We start from the raw sequence: 21,924 nt of genomic DNA, 5'->3' as shown, positions 1-21,924 counted from the left end.
AAAATATAATTTTTCATCATAAACATAACTGAAAATGTACTGAGGAATTCTGTGCAGCTGTGAGCAATGGGAAACATCCAACAACTGGCCTGATGTGAGGAAGGTGCCAATTCCCACGTGGAAGGACTGGGTCAGGGCAGTCACTGCACGGTGCAGTAGAGGCACGAACTCCAACTGTTTGGACTGTTCAACTGTAGCTGTCATAGTGGAATTGGGACACGTGGTCGCTACTAGCATTACCAGAATGAGGTGTTTACCGCACAAATTAGACCTTACATGAATACAATCTAGAGAAGACTGCAGTCCAAGCATCAGAGATACTCCAAACTATGAAAGTTTGAATTAGTTGCCTGGTGTTCACATGTAAGCCTGCAGGAAAATCTAAAACATGATGTATCTTTGATGTGGAGCTTGTGAAGATATGTGTGGAAACCTAAGCCTCTGAGAAAATGGGATGTCAACCAGTTGATTGTGGTTTCAAGGATGCTCTTGATTGGCAGGGCAAGGTATCAGGAAAACAGGCTGGAAGCAAGTATCCTCTAAACTCCTACGCCTGCCCATCACCCTGCACGGTGGCTCCGAAACCTGCCTAATGCCACTTGTACCTCTGCATTCCAGATCTCATGTGAGTGAGGCTACAGGTGAATTCTCACATGCAACCATAAAAGAAACAGACTCTAGAAAATGTCACACTACCCAAGTGACAAAACAATTTAGGAGAGCCATCTTCATCTTCTACATTTTATTGTCCAGTGACAGGTCTGTCTTAATGCAAAGTCTCATTCAAATCCCAGCCAGAAGAAATGACAAAGAGCAAAGGGCAAAATATGGAAATAATTCACATGAGACTATACTCTATGACAAACTTTGCATATTTACAACTTTATGCCATCTTTTACTAGCAAGGAAAACAGAATGAGGCTCTTCTGGCCAATGGTAGGTTTTTTCATAAGAAAGATGGAAGATACAACGGGTGAGGGATAGCCAGTACCCAGCACTACAGGAGGCCAACAGGAAAACCCCAACAGATACCAAAACGTCATGTATCAACAGCCCCACACTTACAGGACAATCAAAATGTAAAAATTAAACAACTTGCATATTAGAAATACATGTCAATTCAACCCTGGATCAAACAAGCTCCTAAACAGGAAAAAAAAAAAAGTTAACTGATTTAAGAACAAAACAATACCTGTAATCTTACACAGTGTTGCCTAGAGTGCTTACAGAATTATCTCACCTCAGGGTTCATTTTTGAAAGTAAGCAGTAAATATCCACAGTTGACAGATATGCTTTAAGAATGAGGCACTCATAATGAGACAATATAACTCAAAATAATTCTTTGAGTTTATGACAATAGGTTTACAACTTTTACAATTATTCTTCCGCGCCATTGTTTTCTAGAACATTATACAGTGTTCTCGTATATCTTATATAAGATTTCTTTCCAGTGGGAGTTTCCATATGCAAAAATGAAGGCCAACTGGTTTCCCCACACTGCTTACGTTCAAGAGGTTTCTATTCAGTATGAGACCGTACATGCCTTCGAAAGGAATTGGGACGACTGAAGGCTTTCCCACATTCTTTACATTTGTATGGTTTCTCGCCAGTGTGCATTCTCACGTGTCCTCGAAAGGTAGTGCGATAAATGAAGGCTTTCCCGCATTCCTTACACTCATAGGGTTTCTCTCCAGTGTGAGTTTTTTCATGTGTTCGAAAGGATGTGTAACAACTAAAGGCCCTACCACACTGTTTACACGCATAGGGCTTCTCTCCAGTGTGGGTCCTTTCGTGTATCCGAAACGAACTGGGGAAGCTGAAGGCTTTCCCACACTCTTTACACTTATAGGGTCCATCTCCAGTGTGCGTTATCATGTGTGTTCGAACACTTGAGGGAGAAATGAAAGCTTTCCCACATTCTTTGCATTTATAGGGTTTCTCTCCAGTGTGCTTTCGCATGTGTCCTTGAAAGGTTGTGCGATAAATGAATGTCTTCCCACATTCTGTACATTCATAGGGCTTCTCTCCAGTATGAGTTCTTTCATGTATTCGAAAGGAACTGGGCCAACTGAAAGTTTTGCCACATTGTTTACATTCGTATGGCTTCTCTCCAGTGTGAGTCCTTTCATGTGATCGAAATGAACTGGGACAGATGAATGCTTTCCCACATTCCTTGCATTTATAAGGTCCATCTCCAGTGTGAGTTATCATGTGTGTTCGAATGCTTGAATGAGAAACGAAGGCTTTCCCACATTCCTTACATTCATAGGGTTTCTCTCCAGTGTGAATTCTTTCATGTATTCGCAAACCTAGAGGAGAACTGAAGGTTTTCTCACACTGTTTACATTCATATTGTTTCTCTGCACTATGAGTCCTTTCGTGTCTTCGAAAGGAACTGGGGCAACTGAGGGCTTTACCGCACTGCTTACATTCATAGGGCTTTTCTCCAGTGTGATTTCTTTCGTGTATTCGCAAACCTAGAGGAGACCTGAGGGATTTGCCACACTGTTTACACACATACGGTTTCTCCCCAGTGTGAGTTCTTTCATGTGCTCGAAACGAAGTGGAACAACTAAAGGCTTTCCCACATTCCTTACACTTATAGGGTCCATCTCCGGTGTGCATTATCATGTGTCTTCGAAAGGTTGTGAGCCATGTGAAGGCTTTCCCACATTCCTTACACTCATACGGTTTCTCTCCAGTGTGAGTCCTTTCATGTCTGTGAACAGATTTGTGGTGACTGAACGCTTTCCCACACTCCTTACATTTATATGGCTTCTCCTCATATTCGTGATACTCATATGGTTTGTGTCCAGTGTGAGATCTGATGTGCCTATTAAGGAATGAAGGACGCGTGAAGACTTTCCCACACACATTACATTCACATGGTTTTACTTCAGAAGGAGTTTTCTTGTTCAGATTAAGATTTGGGATCTGGCTGACGGTTTCTCCGTGTTGACCACCTTCTTTGCTTTCAGAGAGTTTTTCTACCATATGACTTCTGTAAAAAATGAGAAATTGTTAATGATTTCTCTAACAATTTCACATTACTAGAATATTATAGTATAATACATTTTTATATTTTACAGCAAAAGTGAAGGTTTTCTGCCCTTTTTGAATTATTTGAGGGTGAATAAACTGAAAGCTCTTAAGAAAATTTGACCCGTAGCTTTAATGAAAACAGTGTTATTAACATATGGGGTTTCTCAATATTGTTTCCAAAAGTGAATAAAGTTGTAAACACTGAACGTCTATGTCACATTTAAGTAAATGTTTTTGGTGAAAGGAATTTAAGGATAAATAAATTTGAAGCTGGCGTTAGATTTGTTTTATTTGCTGGTTTTTAAAAATTTATGACATCTAGGATTCTAGTGTGGGACACTGCTGTCTACTGTGAGTGTGACTCACCTTAGTTTTCTCCCCTGGGTTTTGTTCCAATCTTCTATGTTATGATTGTCCCATTTTTCTCCTAAAATACAAGCCCAGAAAAATAATGCAAATTATTAGAAATTATAAAAAAATGATTCGATTCTAGGTCCATGATGAGGTGTGACCACGCATAGTTTATTTAACAACGTACAACAGCCCCCCTTTATCCAGTTTCATTTTCTATGGTTTCAGTTACTTGTGCTCAGCTGGAGTCTGAAATACTAAATGGAAAATTCCAGAAATGAACAATTCATAGTTTTAAACTGTGTGCCCTTCTCAGTAGCATGATGAAATCCTGCGATGTCCTGCCCAGCATATGAATCATCCCTTCATCCAATGTATCCGTGCTGTATATGCCACCTGCCTGTTAGTCACTTAGCAGCCATCTTGATAATCAGATCACTGTGGTGGTATCGCAGTGCTTGTGTTCAGGTAATCCTCGTTTTACTTAATAATGGCCCAAAGTGCAAGAACAGCGATGCTGGCAACTAAGACACACTAAAGAGAATCTGTAAAAATGCTTCCTTTAAGTGAAAAGATCAAAGTTCTCAGCTTAAGGGAAGAAAAAAAATTCATAAGCTGACGTTGCTAAGATCTACAGTAAACAATGAATCTTCTGTGAAATGGTGAAAAAAAAGAAACTGATCTTAGTTTGCTGTCTCATCTCAAACTGCAAAAGTTACATCATACAAGTTAAGTGCATGTGTATTATAATTGTTCTATTCTCAGTTGTTATTAATCTCTGACTGTGCACCTAATTTCTAAATTAAATTTTATCGTAGCTATGTGGATATAGGAAAAATCAGTACTATCTGCAGTTTCAAGCATCCACTGGTGGTCTGGGAACGTATCCCCCATGGATAAGGGAGGACTGTGGGACTCTTTTCCTACATTCCACATCATGGAACAATGTTGATGGGCAAGAAATACTTGTTCCCTAATTGAAGAAGTGAAGGAATGCTGTCATCCTTACCTACTGAGGCCAGGTTCCTAAAGGTTTCCTGCATCACATCTCTGTAAAGCTTCTTCTGCGAAAGATCCAGTAAAGCCCACTCCTCCAGGGAGAAGTTCACAGCCACATCCTCAAAGGTCACTGAGTCCTAAAACATCCCAATTGCGATTTAAGTAAGATGTGTGATTCTGACAGCACGGGGGATTTATACTCAATTTACAGGAAGGTCATGTATGATTCTGTCATCTTCAAACATTTATATTAATGTCTTGGTCATCAGAAACTTACTCATAAATTTAACAGCAAAATGAACACATGCAAATTATTTATGCATCTTTACTGTCACTTGAAATGTCATTGCTCTCTAATGGCAGGGTCTAGAGCGCCTTGGAGAAATGAGAGAAATGCTACACAAATGAAACAAATGTCATTTTAAGCACATCAATTTCTCGTGAGAAAAACTCATCTCCTTCCCTATTACCTACCATTTAACGCAGCACACCATGATGTATGGGGTCAAGTCTGCCTGAGTTTTTAATAAATAAAGCACAGTGAAGAACTGGAAGCTTTTTCTTCTATGCCCATCACCAAACATGAAAGTCCAGGAGGCCTGTGGAAATCCACCTTGTAACAAGGGTCACCTCACCATACTGGCCTGAGGTACTCCAGGTGATCAGGAGTAGCCAGATGCACCTGGCTACATTAAAATACTCTTTTTTTTCTGGTAAGTTTTTTTACCTTTATGTATTTTTTTTCATTTTCCTATTTTTCCATTATAGGTTACTACAAGATAATTGAATATAGTTCCCTGTGCTGTACAGAAGAAATCTGTTTATCTATTTTATATATAGTAGATATGCAGCTCTCAACCTGTTCCTCAAGGTTAGCAAGGGCCAGGGTACACGCTCAGGGTTTGACTGAAGAGATCTTTCATCATTTATCATTTCAGCATGTCTGCCTATATGTGCTAAAAACCGGTGAGAAGCAGCCCTGAGGCTCACTGTGTATAGGGTTTTTGTGGAGGTTGAAGTTGTTGTGTCTTTAGCCTGTCACATAAGGCCAAGTTGTCTGACCTCTAACTTCTGAATAACTTCCAAGCCCCATGAAATGGGTCACAGAGAATGGAGAAACCGAGTCTGCAATAAATGCTGCACAAGCTTTACAGGACTATTTTACCATAAAATCCAGCAATCCCACTCCTGGGCGTATATCCGGAGGGAACTCTAATTTGAAAAGATACAGGCACCCCAATATTCACAGCAGCACTATGTACAATAGCCAAGACATAGAAACACCCTAAATGTCCATCAATGGATGACTGGATAAAAAAGATGTGGTATATTCATACAGTAGAACAGTACTCAGCCATAAAAAAAAGAATGAAATAATGCTATTTGCAGCAACAGGGATGGACCCAGAGATTGTCATTCTAAGGAAGTAAGCCCGAAAGAGAAAGAAAAATACCATATATCACTAACGTGGAATCTTGAAGAAAAAAAAAAAAAGACACAAACAAACTTATCTACAAAACAGAAACAGACTCAGACATAGAAAACAAACTTATGGTTACCAGGGGATAAAGGGGGTGGGAAGGGATAAATTGGGAGTTCAAGATTTGCAGATACTAACTACTATATATAAAATAGATGAAGAACAACAGATTTTTTTAAAAACCTAATTATATGCTGTCTACAAGACATAAAATACAAGATGTAAATATAAAGACACAAATTTAAAGTAAAAGGATGGAGAAAGACATACCATTCCAACAGTAATCAAAAGAAAGCTGGAAGAGCATGTTTATTTCAGACAAAGCTGACTTCAGACCAAAGAAAGATCAGAGATAAAGAGGAAATTATACATAGGAGTCTAATCTCCAAAATACAGCAATTCTTCATATGTGCATTAATAACAGAGTGACAAAATACATGAGGCAAAAACTGATAAAAACACAATGAGAAATAGATCAATCCATTTCTGCTCATCAGCATCTCCCGTCCGGTGAATGTCAGTAGTACAAGAGTTCTAGGAGGCAAAATATCAGGAAGGACAGAACTGAACTGAATAGAACCATCAAACAATTGGCCCTACTGAAAGCCACAGACCACTGCATCCACCAATAGCAGAGTAAACATTCTGAAGTTCACATGGGACTCTCAACAAGACAAACTACCTTCCGGGACATAAAACACATCTTGACAAGTTTGAAAGAACAGAAATCATACAAAATATGCTCTTAGACCACAGTGGCATTAATCTACACCAGTCCAGACCCCAATTTTGGTGGCTGCTGCCCAGGGGACACCACCCAAATCACCTGGTTCTGGTGACCAGCGGGGCCTTTGTTCATGGGTCCCAAGGGGCTGTAACAAATTGAGAGACAGGTCTTGGCTGGCTACCACCCCCAAGGCACAGAACAGTCATGAGACTGAAACGCACCCCTAATCTTTCTGTGAAAGAGGCCTATTTGCTTGTCCGGAAGCTTCAGCCCGAGGGGCAGGCGTCTGTTTGACACACACCTAGAGGCCTACTGAGACACTCTCCAGGAATGAAAGCTGGAGAGCACCATCTCTGTGCCCTCCCTTGGCTTTGCTCCAGGTCACCAGTATCTGTGAAAGAGGCCTACTAGCTTATCCTCACAGTTGTGCCTGAGAGGTAGGCTTCTGATCAAGCTCACATCTAGGGCCCAACTGCATCCTCTCCGGAAACTGGGGAGGATGATGGGCGCTATCTTCACACCCCCCCCCCTTTGCCCCACTTCAGGACACTGGCGTTTCTGAGAAAGGAGTGTATTTATGTCTGGTGCCCCAGCTTTGTCTCTGCTGCCGAAAGGACACGTTCCTTGACAGCCTGGCTATGGTGGCCAGCAGGGTTGTGTTCACAGGTTCAAAGGGACAATAGCAAAGAATGAAACAGTTCTTAACTGGCTATCACCCCAGGGCTCAGCACAAAGGAGCAGACAGAAACACCTATTTCCCGGTCTTTCTTAAAAAGGTGTACTGAATACTTCAAAAGCTGCTGCCTGAGGGTCTGGCCTCCAATCAGCCTGAATCTAGGTGCTGGCTGAGATCCTCCCCTTTGGGGCACTAACAGGTCCTGGCACACCCTCAAATACTGGAAATCACTAAAAATAAAATAATCTTGGATAATTGCAAGAGTCTGAGACAACCAAGAACTAGGGCGGGGTTGAATGATAAGGTTACATGAGTCAATCCTTCAAAACTGGGAGAGGTGGCTGTTCCATCTAATGCATAGGACCCAACACAGGAGAGTCACACAAAACAAAGAAACAGAGCAATATGTTCCAAACGAACAAGATAAAAACCTCAGAAAAAGAAGAAATCAATCAAAAAGGAGATGACAGGGAACACTGATCATAAAGATGCTTACCTAGCTCTGGAGAAAAATGGATGAACAAAGTGAGAATTTCAACAAAGAGAGAGGAAACATAATGAAATAACAAACAGAAGTCACAGAGCTGAACAGTGCAGTAACTGCACTGGACAATACAAAAGAGGGGCTCAAAAGCAGACTAGATGAAGAGAAAAAAAGATTAGTGAACATAAGGACAGCGCAGTAGAACTCATCCAATCAGAGAAACAAAAAGAAAGAAAAAAAAGCATGAAGACAGCTTAAGAAACTTACAGGATGACATCAACGAGACCAACAACATTTATATTATAGGAGTCCCAAAAGAAGAAGAGGGAGAGAAAATGGCAGAAAACTTATCTGAAGGAATAATGGCTACAAACTTCCCTAACGTGGGGGAACACCACCAAAATCTAGATTTAGGAAGCCCAGAGAGTACCAAAAGAGATAAACCCAACAAGTCCCCACACCAAGGCACATTATAAAGTGTTAAAAGTTAAAGACAAGGAGAGAATCTTAAAGAAAGGAAGAGAAAACAACCTGTTCCATACAAGGGAACCCTGATAAGACTCTCAGCAGAAACTCTGCAGGCTAGAGGGAGTAGCATGATTTATCCAAAGCGCTGAATAAAAACAAACAAACAAAAAACCCCGCCAACCAAGAATAGTCTATACAGCAAAGCTATCCATCAAAATTGGAGAAAAAGTTTTCCAGACATGCAAAAGCTAAAGAAGTTCATCACTACTAGACCTGCCTTGCAAAAAACACTGAAGGGACTTTCAGCAAAACAAAAGGTAACAGAAAAACATATTAAAGGATAAATCTATTAATGGTAAATCTGTAGGAAACATTTGGAACAATCTAATGTAAATTTGGTGGGTAAATCACTTACAAATCAAGTATGAAGGTTGAAAGACAAAAAATAGGAAAAATAATTATAGCTACAGTAATTTGTAAATGGGTATATAAGATAAAAAGATATAAATTGTGACATCAGAAACATGGGAGGGGGCAGCAATAGTATAGAGTTTTAGAATGTTTTCAAACTTAAATTGTTATCAACTTAAAACAGACTGTTATAAGATATTCTATGTAAGCCTTTGGTATCACAAAGCAAAGACCTACGTGCGCAATCTCATTTTATTGTGCTCCACTTTATTGTGCTTTGCAGATACTGTTTTTTTTTAAATAAATTGAAGGTTTTTGTAGTAACACAGCACCGAGCAAGTCTGTCAGTGCCACCTTCCCTACAGCATTTGCTCACTTCATGTCTGTGTCACACTTTGGTAATTCTTGCATATTTCAATTTTTTAAATTGAAATTATGGTTGATTTACAACAGTGTGTTAGTTTCAGGTATACAGCATAGTGATTCAGATTATAGTCTGTTATAGGTTACTATAAGATATTGAATATAATTCCCTGTGCTATACAGTAAATGCCTGTTGCTTATCTATTTTATATCCAGTAGTCTATACCTGTTAATCCCACTCCTAATTTGTCCCTCCCTCTTCCCTCTCCCCTTTGGTAACCCTAAGTTAGTTTTCTATGTCTGTGAGTCTGTTTCCATTATATATATAGATTCATCTGTATTTTTTAGGTTCCACATATAAGTGATATCATATAGTATTTGTTTTTCTTTGTCTGATTTACTTCACTAAGTATAATATTCTCTAGGTCCATCATGTTGCTGCAAATGGCACTATTTCATTTCTTTGCATGGCTGAGTAATATTCTGTTGTACATACGTACCACATTTTCCTAAGCCAAAGAACATATATGGATGTTAAAGAAGCATATGAAAAGAAGCTCAACATTAAATGTCATGAGGAAATTGCCAAGAAAACAAATAGATTATCACTAGACACTTATCAGAATGGGTAAAATTCAAAACACTCAACACCAAATATTGATAAAGATGTGAATCTACAGGAATCCTTATTTATTGCTGGGAATGAAAGATGGTACACCTGCTTTGGAAGACAGGCAGTTTCTTATAAAACTAAACATACCCCTACCATAAAATCTACCTCCTAGATTATACTCCTTGCTATTTACTCAAATGAGCTGAAAACTTGTCTTCAGACAGAAACATGCAAATGAATGTCTATAGGTATTTTATGTATAATTGCCAAGACTTACCAGCATTAAGCAAGATATCCTTCAGTGGTAGAATGAACAACTTGTGGTTTATCCATGTGATGAAATACTGTTCAGTGATAAAACGAGATGAGCTATCAGGCAGGCCATGAACAGACAAGGAGGTAACTGTTGTGTATTGGTTCTTACTATTGCAAATTCACTATTTATGGCTTAAGTGAAGTTGTTTTGATCTACTTGTTTATGTTTCAAGTAAAAATGTTTTGGTCTAAGAGTGAATTTGCACATGCACCCCAATGTACATAGCAGCATTAATTACAATGCCAAGACATGGAAGCAACCTAAATGTCCATCAACAGATGACTGGATAAAGAAGTTGTGGTATATTTATACAATGGAATATTACTCAGCCGTAAAAATAAAAAGAATAGAGTAATGCCATTTGCAGCAACATGGATGGACCTAGAGATCATCATTCTAAGTAAGCCAAAAGAGAAAGAAAAATGCCATATGATATCACACATATACAGAATCTAAAAAAAGAAAAAAAGAGGACACTAATGAACTCATCTACAAAACAGAAACAGACTCACAGGCACAGCAGACAAACTTATGGTCACCAGGGTAAAGGGGATGGGAAGGGATAAATTTGGGAGTTTGAGATTTGCAGATGTTAGCCACTATACAAAAAAATAGATTTAAAATTTTTCTTCTGTATAGCACAGGGAACTACATTCAATATCTTGTAATAACCGTTAATAAAAAAGAATATGAAAACAAATATATGTATATATATACATTACTGGGACACTGTGCTGTACACCAGAAATTGACACATTGTAACTAACTATACTTCAATTTTTTTTTAATGTGAATTTGTTTACACTGGGGAGGCCATGTCAAGATGATGACATCTTGATGATGATGAAATTGTGCTTATCATTAATACGAACATATGGAGGAGCAACACTCATGTGATGGACATTTAAACTTTAAATACCAAGAATCTGTGAGAACTTACTGAGAGCATTTGGTCTGGGCAAGGCCACTCTCTGTTGATCTAAACAGCTCTAGGACGATCATGCGACACTTGCTCTGGCTGTGGCCAGGCTACTCTTGGACAGCACTGGTGTTAAACCTTCCAGTGAGGCACTCTCAGGAAGAGAAGGGGCATTTGTTCCTGCCTTGGTGGGCCTACTCCTCATAGGCAGTGGGGCAAGCCATGTAACAGTCCCTGGAATAACCTCGTTAGGAGCAGCCTGCCTTGCCTGCCAACACTAGTGCCTTCACCCAGTAGCTACATCTCCCACCAGGGACGGACCTAAACTGGCATCTGATACCCAGCTTTTAGTTGGAAGGACTGACTCTACCAAGAATTCATATAAAGGTACAATTCAACTACATTTGGACTTTATTTCTTTCATCTTCCCTTTAACTGGAAGAATAATGTAATTAATCTATCATTGGTTTGAGGTATGTTATTTCTTTACTGGCTTATAAAGAGACATTTCCCTGTTTGCTATTGGCTTATGAAATATTAGAAATCATAATTCCTGTAGTGAATCTGTGTTAAATAAATTACTGGCAAAGGCAACCTCAGTCTCTGAGCATGATTTGAGCAAACAAAACAGTAAACTTAACAGCATATTGTTAAGCGAAAGAAGACACTCTGACAAGGCTACACTTCATGATTCCAAGTATATGACATTCTGGAAGAGACAAAACTATGAGCCAGTAAAAAGATCTTTGCTTGTGAAGGATTTGGGGGTTTGAGGATGGGATGAATGGATACGTGGAGCACAAGGTATTTTTAGGGAAGTGAAACTATTCTACATGATATAGATATGATTGACACATGTCATTATACACCTGGCAAAAACCATAGATTGTGTAACACAAGGAGTCAATGCTAATATAAAACAATGGACTTTTATGCATCAGTATTGATCCATCAATTGTAACAAATATGCCACCATAATATGAGATGTAAAAAAATAACACAAACTATGTGGATGCAGAGTGGTCAAGTGGGAACTCTCTGTACTTTCTTTTTCTGTAAACCTAAAATATTCTAAAAAACCTGAAATCTCATCATTTCATATCTTACAACTTTTTGGAAGTCTAGTAGTTTCTTATGACTTTTTAAATCCTTTACAAGCATTATTTAAAACTAACAGAGAAATTTATATACATACTTTACTGTTTAATAGTATGTTTTGGGGGGAGAGTATAGCTCAAGTGATAAGAGTGCATGCTTAGCATGCACAAGGTCCTGGGTTCAATCCCCAGTACCTCCTCCAAAAGTAAATAAACCTAATTACCTCCCCCTCTGCCAAAATAAAATAATTAAATGATACAATTTTTTAAAAGTCTGTTTTAATTAACTTTTGCTACTTTAAATTTAATTTAAACTTTTCTACAGAGGAAATCATTCTAAGATTTAATTCTTTAAACACTAATGGGTATAAAACTGCAAACTATAATAAGGGAAAAATTTCAAATGTCTAGCTAAAAGGACAAGTGACATCAGAGTGTGTCCCTCTACTATATTTCACACTGGGGATATTGTCAGGAATGAATAGCATATTATAATGCCTTAGGGGGTTGGATTTAATCCACGAAGAAACCTGCTAGGATTTTCAAAGATTTCCCCAAGTCTGAGTAGTTTTTTGCATATCAATTAAAACAGAAATTCAATAGTTTTTTCTACTCATCAATCCAAGTAGAAATTCATTTGCCTTAAGAATTGTACAGCCTTTTAAATATCAAAGTTCTCTATGGGCACACACAAAAACTGATCTAAAAATGAAAAATGTGCCTGAGAACTTAAGCACACCCATCTCACAGCTTGAGATTCTGATGCCTAAAAGGAACAAAAATTCTGTGTGGTTCCAGGATTTCCTTGCCTTACACACATTTTTCAATCAACTTACTTTTCAAAGCCTAAGAAATCAAAAATCTTATACACTTATCAAGCAAATAAAATTGCAAACTGCTAAGGGAAACTAGACTTAAAGGACTGAAATATTCAATAGATAAAGGTACCTAAAGAAGAGAAACACAAATATTCAAATCAGCTCAGCCCGCTTGCCCACAGTTAACAAGGAAAACCCACATTTAGAAAGTTAAAAACAATTCCAGGCCTGGGGTCTGGATACCCCAGGCTGAGATATAACCCCTAAGGCGGGCCCGTCTCTGGTGAAGGGGGTAGACCCTAAACAGTCATGGAACAAACTCACATACTCACAGTGAGGAAGCTCTCAAGCAGATGCAGTTTAAGATTCTGACTCAAACTCCCAAATTCATAAACCCTTTCTCCATGACACAGAACTCCTGAACACAGACTTTTTCAATACATAGATTACACTCTGAGTACACCTATATCATGGATGCAAAACTCAAATATAAACATGTAAAAACATCCAGGCCAAAGAAAACCCCCATCATGGACTCAAGGGGCGCTTTTTTTTTTTTTTTGGAGTCACTGGCCTCAGGCCTCTGCTCCCCAGTCACAATACTTTGGATCACCACTGATAATTTAAATGACAAACCCAGTGTTTCCAATCCAGCCAAATCACTCTTCCCAGTGTTTATGCGTAAAGGAGGAACGAAAATTATAAGGCAATTTTATTTGTTCAACAAGAAAACTCACAAATGTCTATTCCTATCAGAAAATAAAGATGTCAGTTTCTTATTATTTCCAAAAAAAGAAACTGATTTGTAAACAATTAATCATACTGGAACACTTCTAGATGTTGCAAATCTAAGCCGTGATATGCTACTTGAAATCACCCAAAAGAACAGACCTCAGAACATAACTACATCCACTCAGGGTAAGAAAAAGGGGAACAGTATTTTTAACAAACAGCATATAATAATGCAATTTTTTCTGAAATTTCACCTTTATTGCCTCTTTGGAAAAACTTTATAGTGTCTCTCGAGGTCTACTGAATAAATAAAATTTAACTTCATTGAAAAACTAAGCCTCAAATAAGTGAATAAATTTTTTCAAAGTACGAAACGCAAAGTGGCAGTGATGAAAAAACAGATCATTCAGGAAGATTTCCCTAGAGGACCCTCCAACCCAAAGGTCTTCCCATAGAATGTGACCAAGAAAGATTCTGAGAGGAGAGTCACCTGGATTCCATACAACGTATTCCGGGTGGTTATTCTCTGGTTTCCTCTCATATCTATAAATATAAATCTTTAAGAAGAGCCATCCATGGCTCTGTGAATAAGTGATAAACAAAAGCCTGCACCGGTTTGAAATGTACCACAGAGGAAAACAGTTAATATTGAACCTATGAACGGGGTAGGCGAAAGATGGCATTTGGGAATTGGGGGGGGGGGCAATCTGGAAATTTAAGGATTGTCTGACCTAGGAAGCGCTAGGCTTGGGGAGACAGGGTCGTGGATTTGAGAACCTCCTCAAACACTTTAAAAAGTGAGGGTAAAATGATTTCCCTGGAAAGAAAGGGGGTAATCCCACAGATCACAGCCCCTCTTCCCACACACGAACCCTGGAGACCAAGTCACGATTGCCCCGTGACCCTCCCCATGGCCACCGGACAATTTGGGGGAGACTCGGATGCGCAGGACGGGACCGGACGCCGAGGGATCCCCGCTGTCGGCCCAGCCCCGCCCCTGCTGCGTGCCGCGTCACCGGCCGACTCCGGTCGGAAGGCTCCGGAGTTGGCCGCGAGGAGGCCCGGTTCCATCAGCCCCCCGGGCGCCCCCAGCCCCACTGTCTCCCAGCACCCGATATGCACACTCACCATTTTTCGGCTTCAGGGGTTTCCGATCGTCCACCCTACGACTGCTGCGGCAAGTGCAGGTCACCGCAACATGAAACGTGGCGCAGCCACCTGGGGCCTTTAAAGCCAGCAGAAGGTGATGTAGTCGCGGCCAGAGCGAGCGGCACCGAGCACGTAGTCCACGCCGTCCACCGTCACCCGAGCGGCGCCGCCACGTAAAATAACCTGCGACTGCCCTGATTGGACAGTTCACAGGGCCCCGCCCCCCCGTGCCTGAGTGACAGCAGGTCAGAGGTCGAGTCTTTGAGCCGACCTTGTCCCGGAAGTGGACCGGAACTGTCCTCTCCACCAGCATCACCTGGAACCATAAGGGTGTGAGGGCCTCACAGAACTGTGGCCCTTCTTCACAGACACTTAAAACTGACCTCGTCATACGTAATGAGTCTGGCTCCACTTTGACCTTTGGCCTTTTCCTAGGGGAGACATCTGTCCAGCCCTCCCCATCCCCACTCATTTGGTACTTTGAAAAGTCCCCAGGCCTCCGGGGCACTTGGCTCTGGTGGGAGGACGAACCTCACAGTCCTAGACCAGGGCTGAAGCTTCAGATACTAGCATGTGTGAAACACGGAGGCAAAGAAACCACCAGGAAACATTTTTAATGTAATTCCATTAATACTGATTTGTTGACACTGTGGTACCAGGGAGGAAAAGGGAAGGGGGAAGATTAGGAATTTGGGATTAATAGATACACACGACTATATATAAAATAGATAAACAACAAGGACCTACTGTATAGCACAGGGAACTATATTCAATTTCTTGTAAAGACCTGTCATGGAAAAGAATCAAAAATACATGTATGTATGTATATATATGTATATCTGAATCGCTTTACTGTGCACATGAAACTAATACTGTAAACAGACTATACTTCAATAAAAAATGAGAAATTAAAAAAAATACTGGGGGCGGGTGGGTATAGCTCAGTGGTGGAGTGCATGCTTAGCATGCACAAGATCCTGGGTTCAATTCCCAGAACCTCCGTTTAAAAAAAAAAGTTAATTAAAAAAGAGAGAAAAAATACTGATTTTATTGAAAGATTAAAGGAGGTTAAAATTGAAAGCTCATTGCTGAGTGAAAAATAATACATGGTGAAGGTATGAAGGCTAAACAAAGAATCACAACCATGGTCATGTTTGGGGCAGGACTGAGTTGAGTCATGGACTAGAACATCAGGTCGCTCTAACTACTGCCCACTGGCCGTTTATGAATATTCATGATGGTTCCAAGGATGTTTCTATTACTACTAAATCTTACCACAAAACATTTTGTACACTTTTTCCTGAATATATTTTATGGTAAAAATTTTAAGAAGAAATTCAGTTTGGAAAATAACTTGTACAGGTTTGTTTGCCCTGTAAGGTGGCAATCTGAGTTTCCATTCACAGTTTTGGCAGCAAAAATTAGTAACAAACCATGTGTCTAGTTAGAAAAAAATGGATTACATAAATTCATCATCATATATACCTTTTAAAACAAAGGGTGGCATGGACTGATACATAAAAATCTGGAGTATTTATCAATAGAACAATTAAGCAAAGTGTACCTAATCCTTTCTATAACTGTACGGTAACCGCCTGTGTTAGATGGGCCCCACCCTAGATCCGGTTGACAGCACATTACTGCCAAGAATGTGTGAAAGAGGTTATTACTTTCATAGTTAAAGTGTCTGGGGAGGGCAGGGCAGGCCTCTCAGGCAGCTGGGAGATGCCTTGACAGAACAAGGGAAGGAGCCTGGCCTGAGTTTTTCATTGTGATTAGGGGGTGGGCTAGGGTGAGATTTTGCCCACAGAGGCAGGGGCTTCCAGGGATTTAATCTCTTGCTAGCACCAAAGGAGTGAGCACCTAGGCCTTCTTGTCACCATGTACAGATGTGGGACACCAGGAGAAGAAGGCAGGGTGAGGCTTTTAAAGCTGTCAGCAGTCAAACACTAAAAAAAATGGAATCAGACGTAAAGAGCTTAGAAGGTGACAGTCCTAGCCTCACCAGAAAAAGCGAACAAATTTAAAATTAACAACTCAGATCTAGCAAAGCATTAATCACAGGGCTGTTTCCAAAACTGGAAAGCGAGCCAGAAAAACAGCAATTTTGAAATGTGCCCAGCACATTCTGTTCTTAACAATGCCTGTCCTCAAAGAATCTGTTTTACCAGCACCTAACTGACATGGTGGGAGGAAAATTGCCAACTTGAGACCCCCGGAGCCTTTCTGCCTGACCTAAGACGAGGATGAGGGGGAACTTACAAAGACTTGTGAGACTGATAGCCTTTTTGAAAAAATAAATTAAAAAAACTCCTAACATTAAACACATACCATGTTTTCCTAAACCACTTCTCCAACTCTCCAGTTCCAACTGAGTGTCTTACAATTCAGTTCAATTCTACCACTAGCCAGCGTTAACACCAGACTTCACAGTTTCAGGACTCAGTTCTGCAAGACTGCCCCTGATATCAGATGTCAGCTGCAAATGTGGGACCCAGGTCACACACATTTCTGCATGGTCGACAACAAATTCAGAGGTTGCCTATAATCCCTCATGTTTGTTATGTGATGGAACAACTATCAGAACTGAGCAAAATGCTTTACTTGTTACCATCAGTTTATTTTATAAAAGATACAGTCAGGAACAGCCAAATGGAAAGATTGAACAGGGTGAAGTGGGGGACAGGGGTTAGGGAGCTTCCAAGCCCCCTCCAGGCATGACAGCCTACCAGCACACCAATTCAGATCCCTCCAAATCCCAAGGTTTAGAGGTTTTGATGGAATTTCCTACCTTGGGGGTTTTAGGTTGGGGGCTGGGCTGAACGTTCTAAGGCTTTAATCATAGCTTAGACTTCCTGGTGACCAACCCCATCCTGAAGCCATCTAGGGGCAAGCAAACCATCAGCCTCATTAGAACATAAGATGCTCTGATCACTCTTACCACACATGAAATTCCAGGGGCTTTAGGAGGTCTTTGCTAGGAACCATGGACGAAGATCAAATATCTTTCTCATTCTATCACAGAAGGCCACAGCCCACCATCACAGACAGAGACCCAATCATGGGACTATGGAACCTCAACGTACCACAACATCACGAAGCCTCCTGTCTAATAATGGAGTGAAACACTGCAAGAACGGTATGCTTCTGAACTTATTTACAAGTCTCTGGACTACCCCCCAAAGATGACATGGGAGACAAAAGCAAGGACACTTGAAGATATGGCAGCCACAGCAAATAATCAACACATATCAAACCCTAAGTCAGATAAACCCAAAACCTCACACTACAGGCCTGTATAACTCAGTTCCTTTTCACAGTACATTACGTCTGGTGTTCAACAAAAAATTGAAAGGTACCATGAAAGACTTAAAAAACACATCTCCAGGAGATAGGATGAGCAAAAGAACCTGACTCAGAGGTAGCAGATATGTTGGAATGATCAGACCAGAAATTTAAAGCAACCATGATTAATATGCTAAGTGCTCTGGTGGAAATAAAAAATGACATGCAAGAAGAGATAGGTCATGTATGCAGAGATGGAAACTCTGAGAAAGAGCCAAAAGGGAAATTAAAGAAATAAAAAACAAAAGAACTGAACAGAAATAAAGAACCCCTTGGCAGTGGGGGTGGGGGGCCACTTATCACTGCAGTGGAAATATGTGAGGAAAAAGAATCAACAAGCTTGAGAAGATGTCACTAGAACCTTCCAAACTAAATGCAAAGATAAGAAACGAATAAAAAGAACAGAAATCCAAGAGCTTTGGAACAATTGCAAAAGGTGTAACATACACATAGTGGGAATACATGAAGGCGCAGATAGGAACAGAGCAAACAGGCGAATCAATAATGAGTGAGGTTTTCCACAAAATTAGCAAAAGACACCAAAACACAGATCTAGGCAGCTCAGAGATCACCAAACAGGGTAAAACCTTAAAAATGCACACCTAGAAATATATATTCACACTCAATAAAAATCAAAGACAGAGAAAATCTTGAAAGAAGCTAAGGGAAAAAAATCTTAGTTATAGAGAAACAAGGATAAGGAGCAAATTGGACTTTTTTTCAGAAACTGCAAGCAGGAGGAAAGTTTTTCTTTTTTTTTTTTTAAACTAATTACTTTATTGAATAAATACAATACCAAACAAAATGCATTCAAATGCTGTCTTTAAAAAATCAATTTTAAAGGCCTTTCTATTCAGGCTAATGACAAACAATAAAGGCAGATATGCTAGTTTAACATAATTGGCTGATTTTATACAGCACTTATATCTTTTAGTCCACAAGTATATTATTAAATGACAGAGAACATCTAATATAATTATTTCTACAGAACTAGGAAATAAATTTCTAAGAAAGAACCAACTGGGCCTTCAAGTCTATCCTTTTGCAGACTCAAGGGGGCCTTAGCATGGAGACACTGACCTCAGGCTTCTACTCCCCCTGGAGGAGCTCCAGACCAGCACTGATATTTGAAATGACACAAACCCAGTGTTTGAACAATCCAGCAAAATCACTCAAATCCAGGATTTCGTGTAAAGGACGGAGGGAAGATTGCACAAGGAAACTCACAGCTGTCTACAACTTTCAGAAAACAATGATGTTAGTTATTATTTCCATGGCAAGAAACTGTTCTGCAAACAATTAATCATATTTGAGCCCTTCTGCTCTGCAAGTCTAAGCCCTAGAATTACATTTGAAAGCACTCAAAATGAGTAACAGATTCAGAAACACCCTCTAAGGGCAAGGGGGGAAAAGGGAAACAAGTTTTAACACAAGCAATGCAATACCGTGATATATTACTTTTCTGAAATTCACCTCTTTCTTCAGTTTACATTTATTGTAAAACGGAGACATTTAAAAGGCGAATAAAGCTTTTTAGGGTGACAACTCCAGGGAGGGGCGATTCTGACGGGACAGATCACCCAAAGTTTCCCAAGAGGAGCCTACACCCAAAGGACTTCCCATAGGATATGGGATGCCTGTGCCCAGGAAAGATTCTGGGAGGAGAGGCACAAGGATTTCATACAACGCAGTTCCACGTGGTTATTCTCTGCTTTCCTCGCGGGTAAAATATCTACAAACGAAAAAATAAACCTTTAAAACTGAGCCATTCACTGGGTGTGGGAAAATGATAACAAAATACTGCTTCTGATTGAAATACGCCACTGAGGACAAATACTTGATAATGATGCTGTGAATCAGAGAGGAATTTGGCTTTGGGAAGGCGGGCTGGGATCTGGATATTTAGGGATTTCTTCCCAGTCCCTTAGGAAGAGCTAGGCTGTGAGGGGGATCGGGTCGTGAATTTGAGACTCTGCTTCGCAACCATTTGGAAAACTCGGGAGGCAAAAGGTCTCCTTGCGAAGAAAAATGGGACTGGGACCCCAAAGATCACGCACAAAACCCAGACACCGAGTCTGATGACCCTCCCGGTAGTGATCGCACAATCTAGGGAGACGCGGGGCTGCCGGCGCAGAGGTGTCCAGAGAGGCTCGGGGTCTGGGCCGAAGTCACAGCCCGCAGTGAAGGGACAGGATGCGCGGGGTTTCGGCTGCCAGCCCAGCCCCCACACTGCGAGCCCGAGAGGGCTGAGGTCAGAGTGGCGCCCCCAGCAGACTTGGGTCCACAGACTCTGGAGTGGACCGCAGAGGGCACAGGTATAGCCTTGGCCAGTTCAGCTCAACCCCTGCTCCCTTCCTGGGACACCAAGCACCCCACACTCACTGTTTCCTCGCTTCTGGTGTCCCCCGGCTTCTGGTGTCCCCCGGCGTCGTCCCTTAAGCTCCTCGGGCCAGTACAGGTCAAAGTTCAAAGGACTCAGCAGGAGAGGCACCCGGGGCGATCAAGCGGGAGTGAGCTGTGATCCGAGCACCAGCTGAGCGTCGCTCCACCCACTTTCCCCTCCTGCCCCCCTGATTGGGCAGTTCGCTAATACCCGCCCCCAATTTCCCTGAGTGACAACAGGCGCATGAGGTCACGTGACCAAACAGCCCGTTTCCATCAGTGGGCGGGAACCTGTCTGCTCCAGGGGTGTTCGCGTTCAAGCAAGTTCACAGGTGTTCCTAACCAATGCTAGGCAAAATCACACAATGAGAACCACAGGGCTTATGGGAAAAATGGGATTGGGGCTCAACACTCAAAACGTGTCAGTGACATAAAAAAACAAGAATCTAATAAAACAGCATTTTTTTTCATATGTTGACTGGTTAAGAAATACAGAAACACTACAAGAAATAGAACTCTTTACCGTGAAAGAGACCTGCCGTTGGCTTGTAGATGTGGTCATCAGGAGAACTGAACCTTGTGGGTTATAATGAAGAGGTGGAAGGAGAATTACCGGAAATCAGAATGTCAGAACCCAGGATGGGTTGGGTATCCTCACAATTCGTGAGGGGCAATGATTGCACTTGTAGACTTTTAAGCTTGTACATGCATTTTGTGTCTGCCTGTGCAGCTGGGTGCAATTCTCTGTGCTTAACTTGTGTTTCTCTTCTGTGCCCTGCTGATGAAGCGTCACATAAGCAAACAGGAAATTTAAATTATTTTCAAAATTTTTCCCTAATGTATGCATGACCCTGAAAGAAATCATGTTTTCAAAAAAGCATTACAGCAGAAATGACTGTTGACATAATTTTTTCCTGAACCATCTGAAACTTGAAAATATGGTTCCATTAAATATTATTTCAACAAAAATAAACCCTTAAATATTTCAGTGAAAATAAACAAAAATCATGACTCTGTTCCATGTAACCATAATACCAATACCACACTTCAAAAGTTAAGAAATAAGGGAAGAGGGTATAGCTCAGTGGTAGAGTGCATAGCTTAGTGGTAATGTGCATGCTTAGTATCCATGAGATCCTGGGTTCAATCCCCCGGTACCTCCATAAATAAATAAATAAACCTAATTACCTCTACCCTTCAAAAAAAAAGTTAAGAAAACTTTGGCATCATCTAATACTCAGTCCATATTCCAGCCTTCTCCAAATGCCTCCCTTTATAAATGGCCTTTTTCAAACTAGGATTCAATAACCCTTCCTATATCTATTAGGTTGTTGTCTTAATGTCTTTTGATTTAGAATCTTCCCCCTTCATATCATCTCTTATCATGCCATTGACTTTTAAAGACATCAGAACGCAATCTGCCTTTGTCTGCTTGCTTTAAATATACTGCTGAATAAGACTATACTTGAGAGGAATTGTTCACAAAGTAAGTCTTATTAAATAAGTAAATTGGAAGAAAAAAATGTTGGCAAATTGCTTCTCAGACAAATT

The 21,924-nt window shown here is 40.6% G+C and overlaps 1 protein-coding gene across 2 annotated transcripts; it reads right to left on the bottom strand.

Moving 5' to 3' along the window:
• Positions 1–727: 727 nt before the first annotated feature.
• LOC105078310 (uncharacterized) lies at positions 728–20,550 on the bottom strand. 2 transcript variants are annotated; one of them, XM_074350838.1, is made up of 4 exons: positions 20,374–20,550; positions 14,626–19,723; positions 3,410–3,470; positions 728–3,002 (listed from the first exon to the last, which is right to left on the bottom strand). In XM_074350838.1, exons 2-4 carry the CDS (start codon positions 15,116–15,118, stop codon positions 1,520–1,522), a joined length of 2,037 nt encoding a protein of 678 aa, XP_074206939.1. In that variant the 5' UTR covers positions 15,119–19,723; positions 20,374–20,550; the 3' UTR covers positions 728–1,519. The 2 variants fall into 2 exon arrangements, with proteins under 2 accessions (XP_074206939.1, XP_074206940.1); XM_074350839.1 differs by lacking the exons at positions 14,626–19,723; positions 20,374–20,550 and adding exons at positions 4,404–4,530; positions 9,893–12,001.
• Positions 20,551–21,924: the final 1,374 nt, after the last annotated feature.

This window comes from Camelus bactrianus, chromosome 22 (assembly GCF_048773025.1).
Source record: "Camelus bactrianus isolate YW-2024 breed Bactrian camel chromosome 22, ASM4877302v1, whole genome shotgun sequence".
In the NCBI taxonomy this organism is placed as follows: Eukaryota; Metazoa; Chordata; class Mammalia; order Artiodactyla; family Camelidae; genus Camelus; species Camelus bactrianus.
The sequence above is the reverse complement of the archived record's forward strand: the minus strand, read 5'-3'. Positions and strand labels throughout refer to the sequence as shown.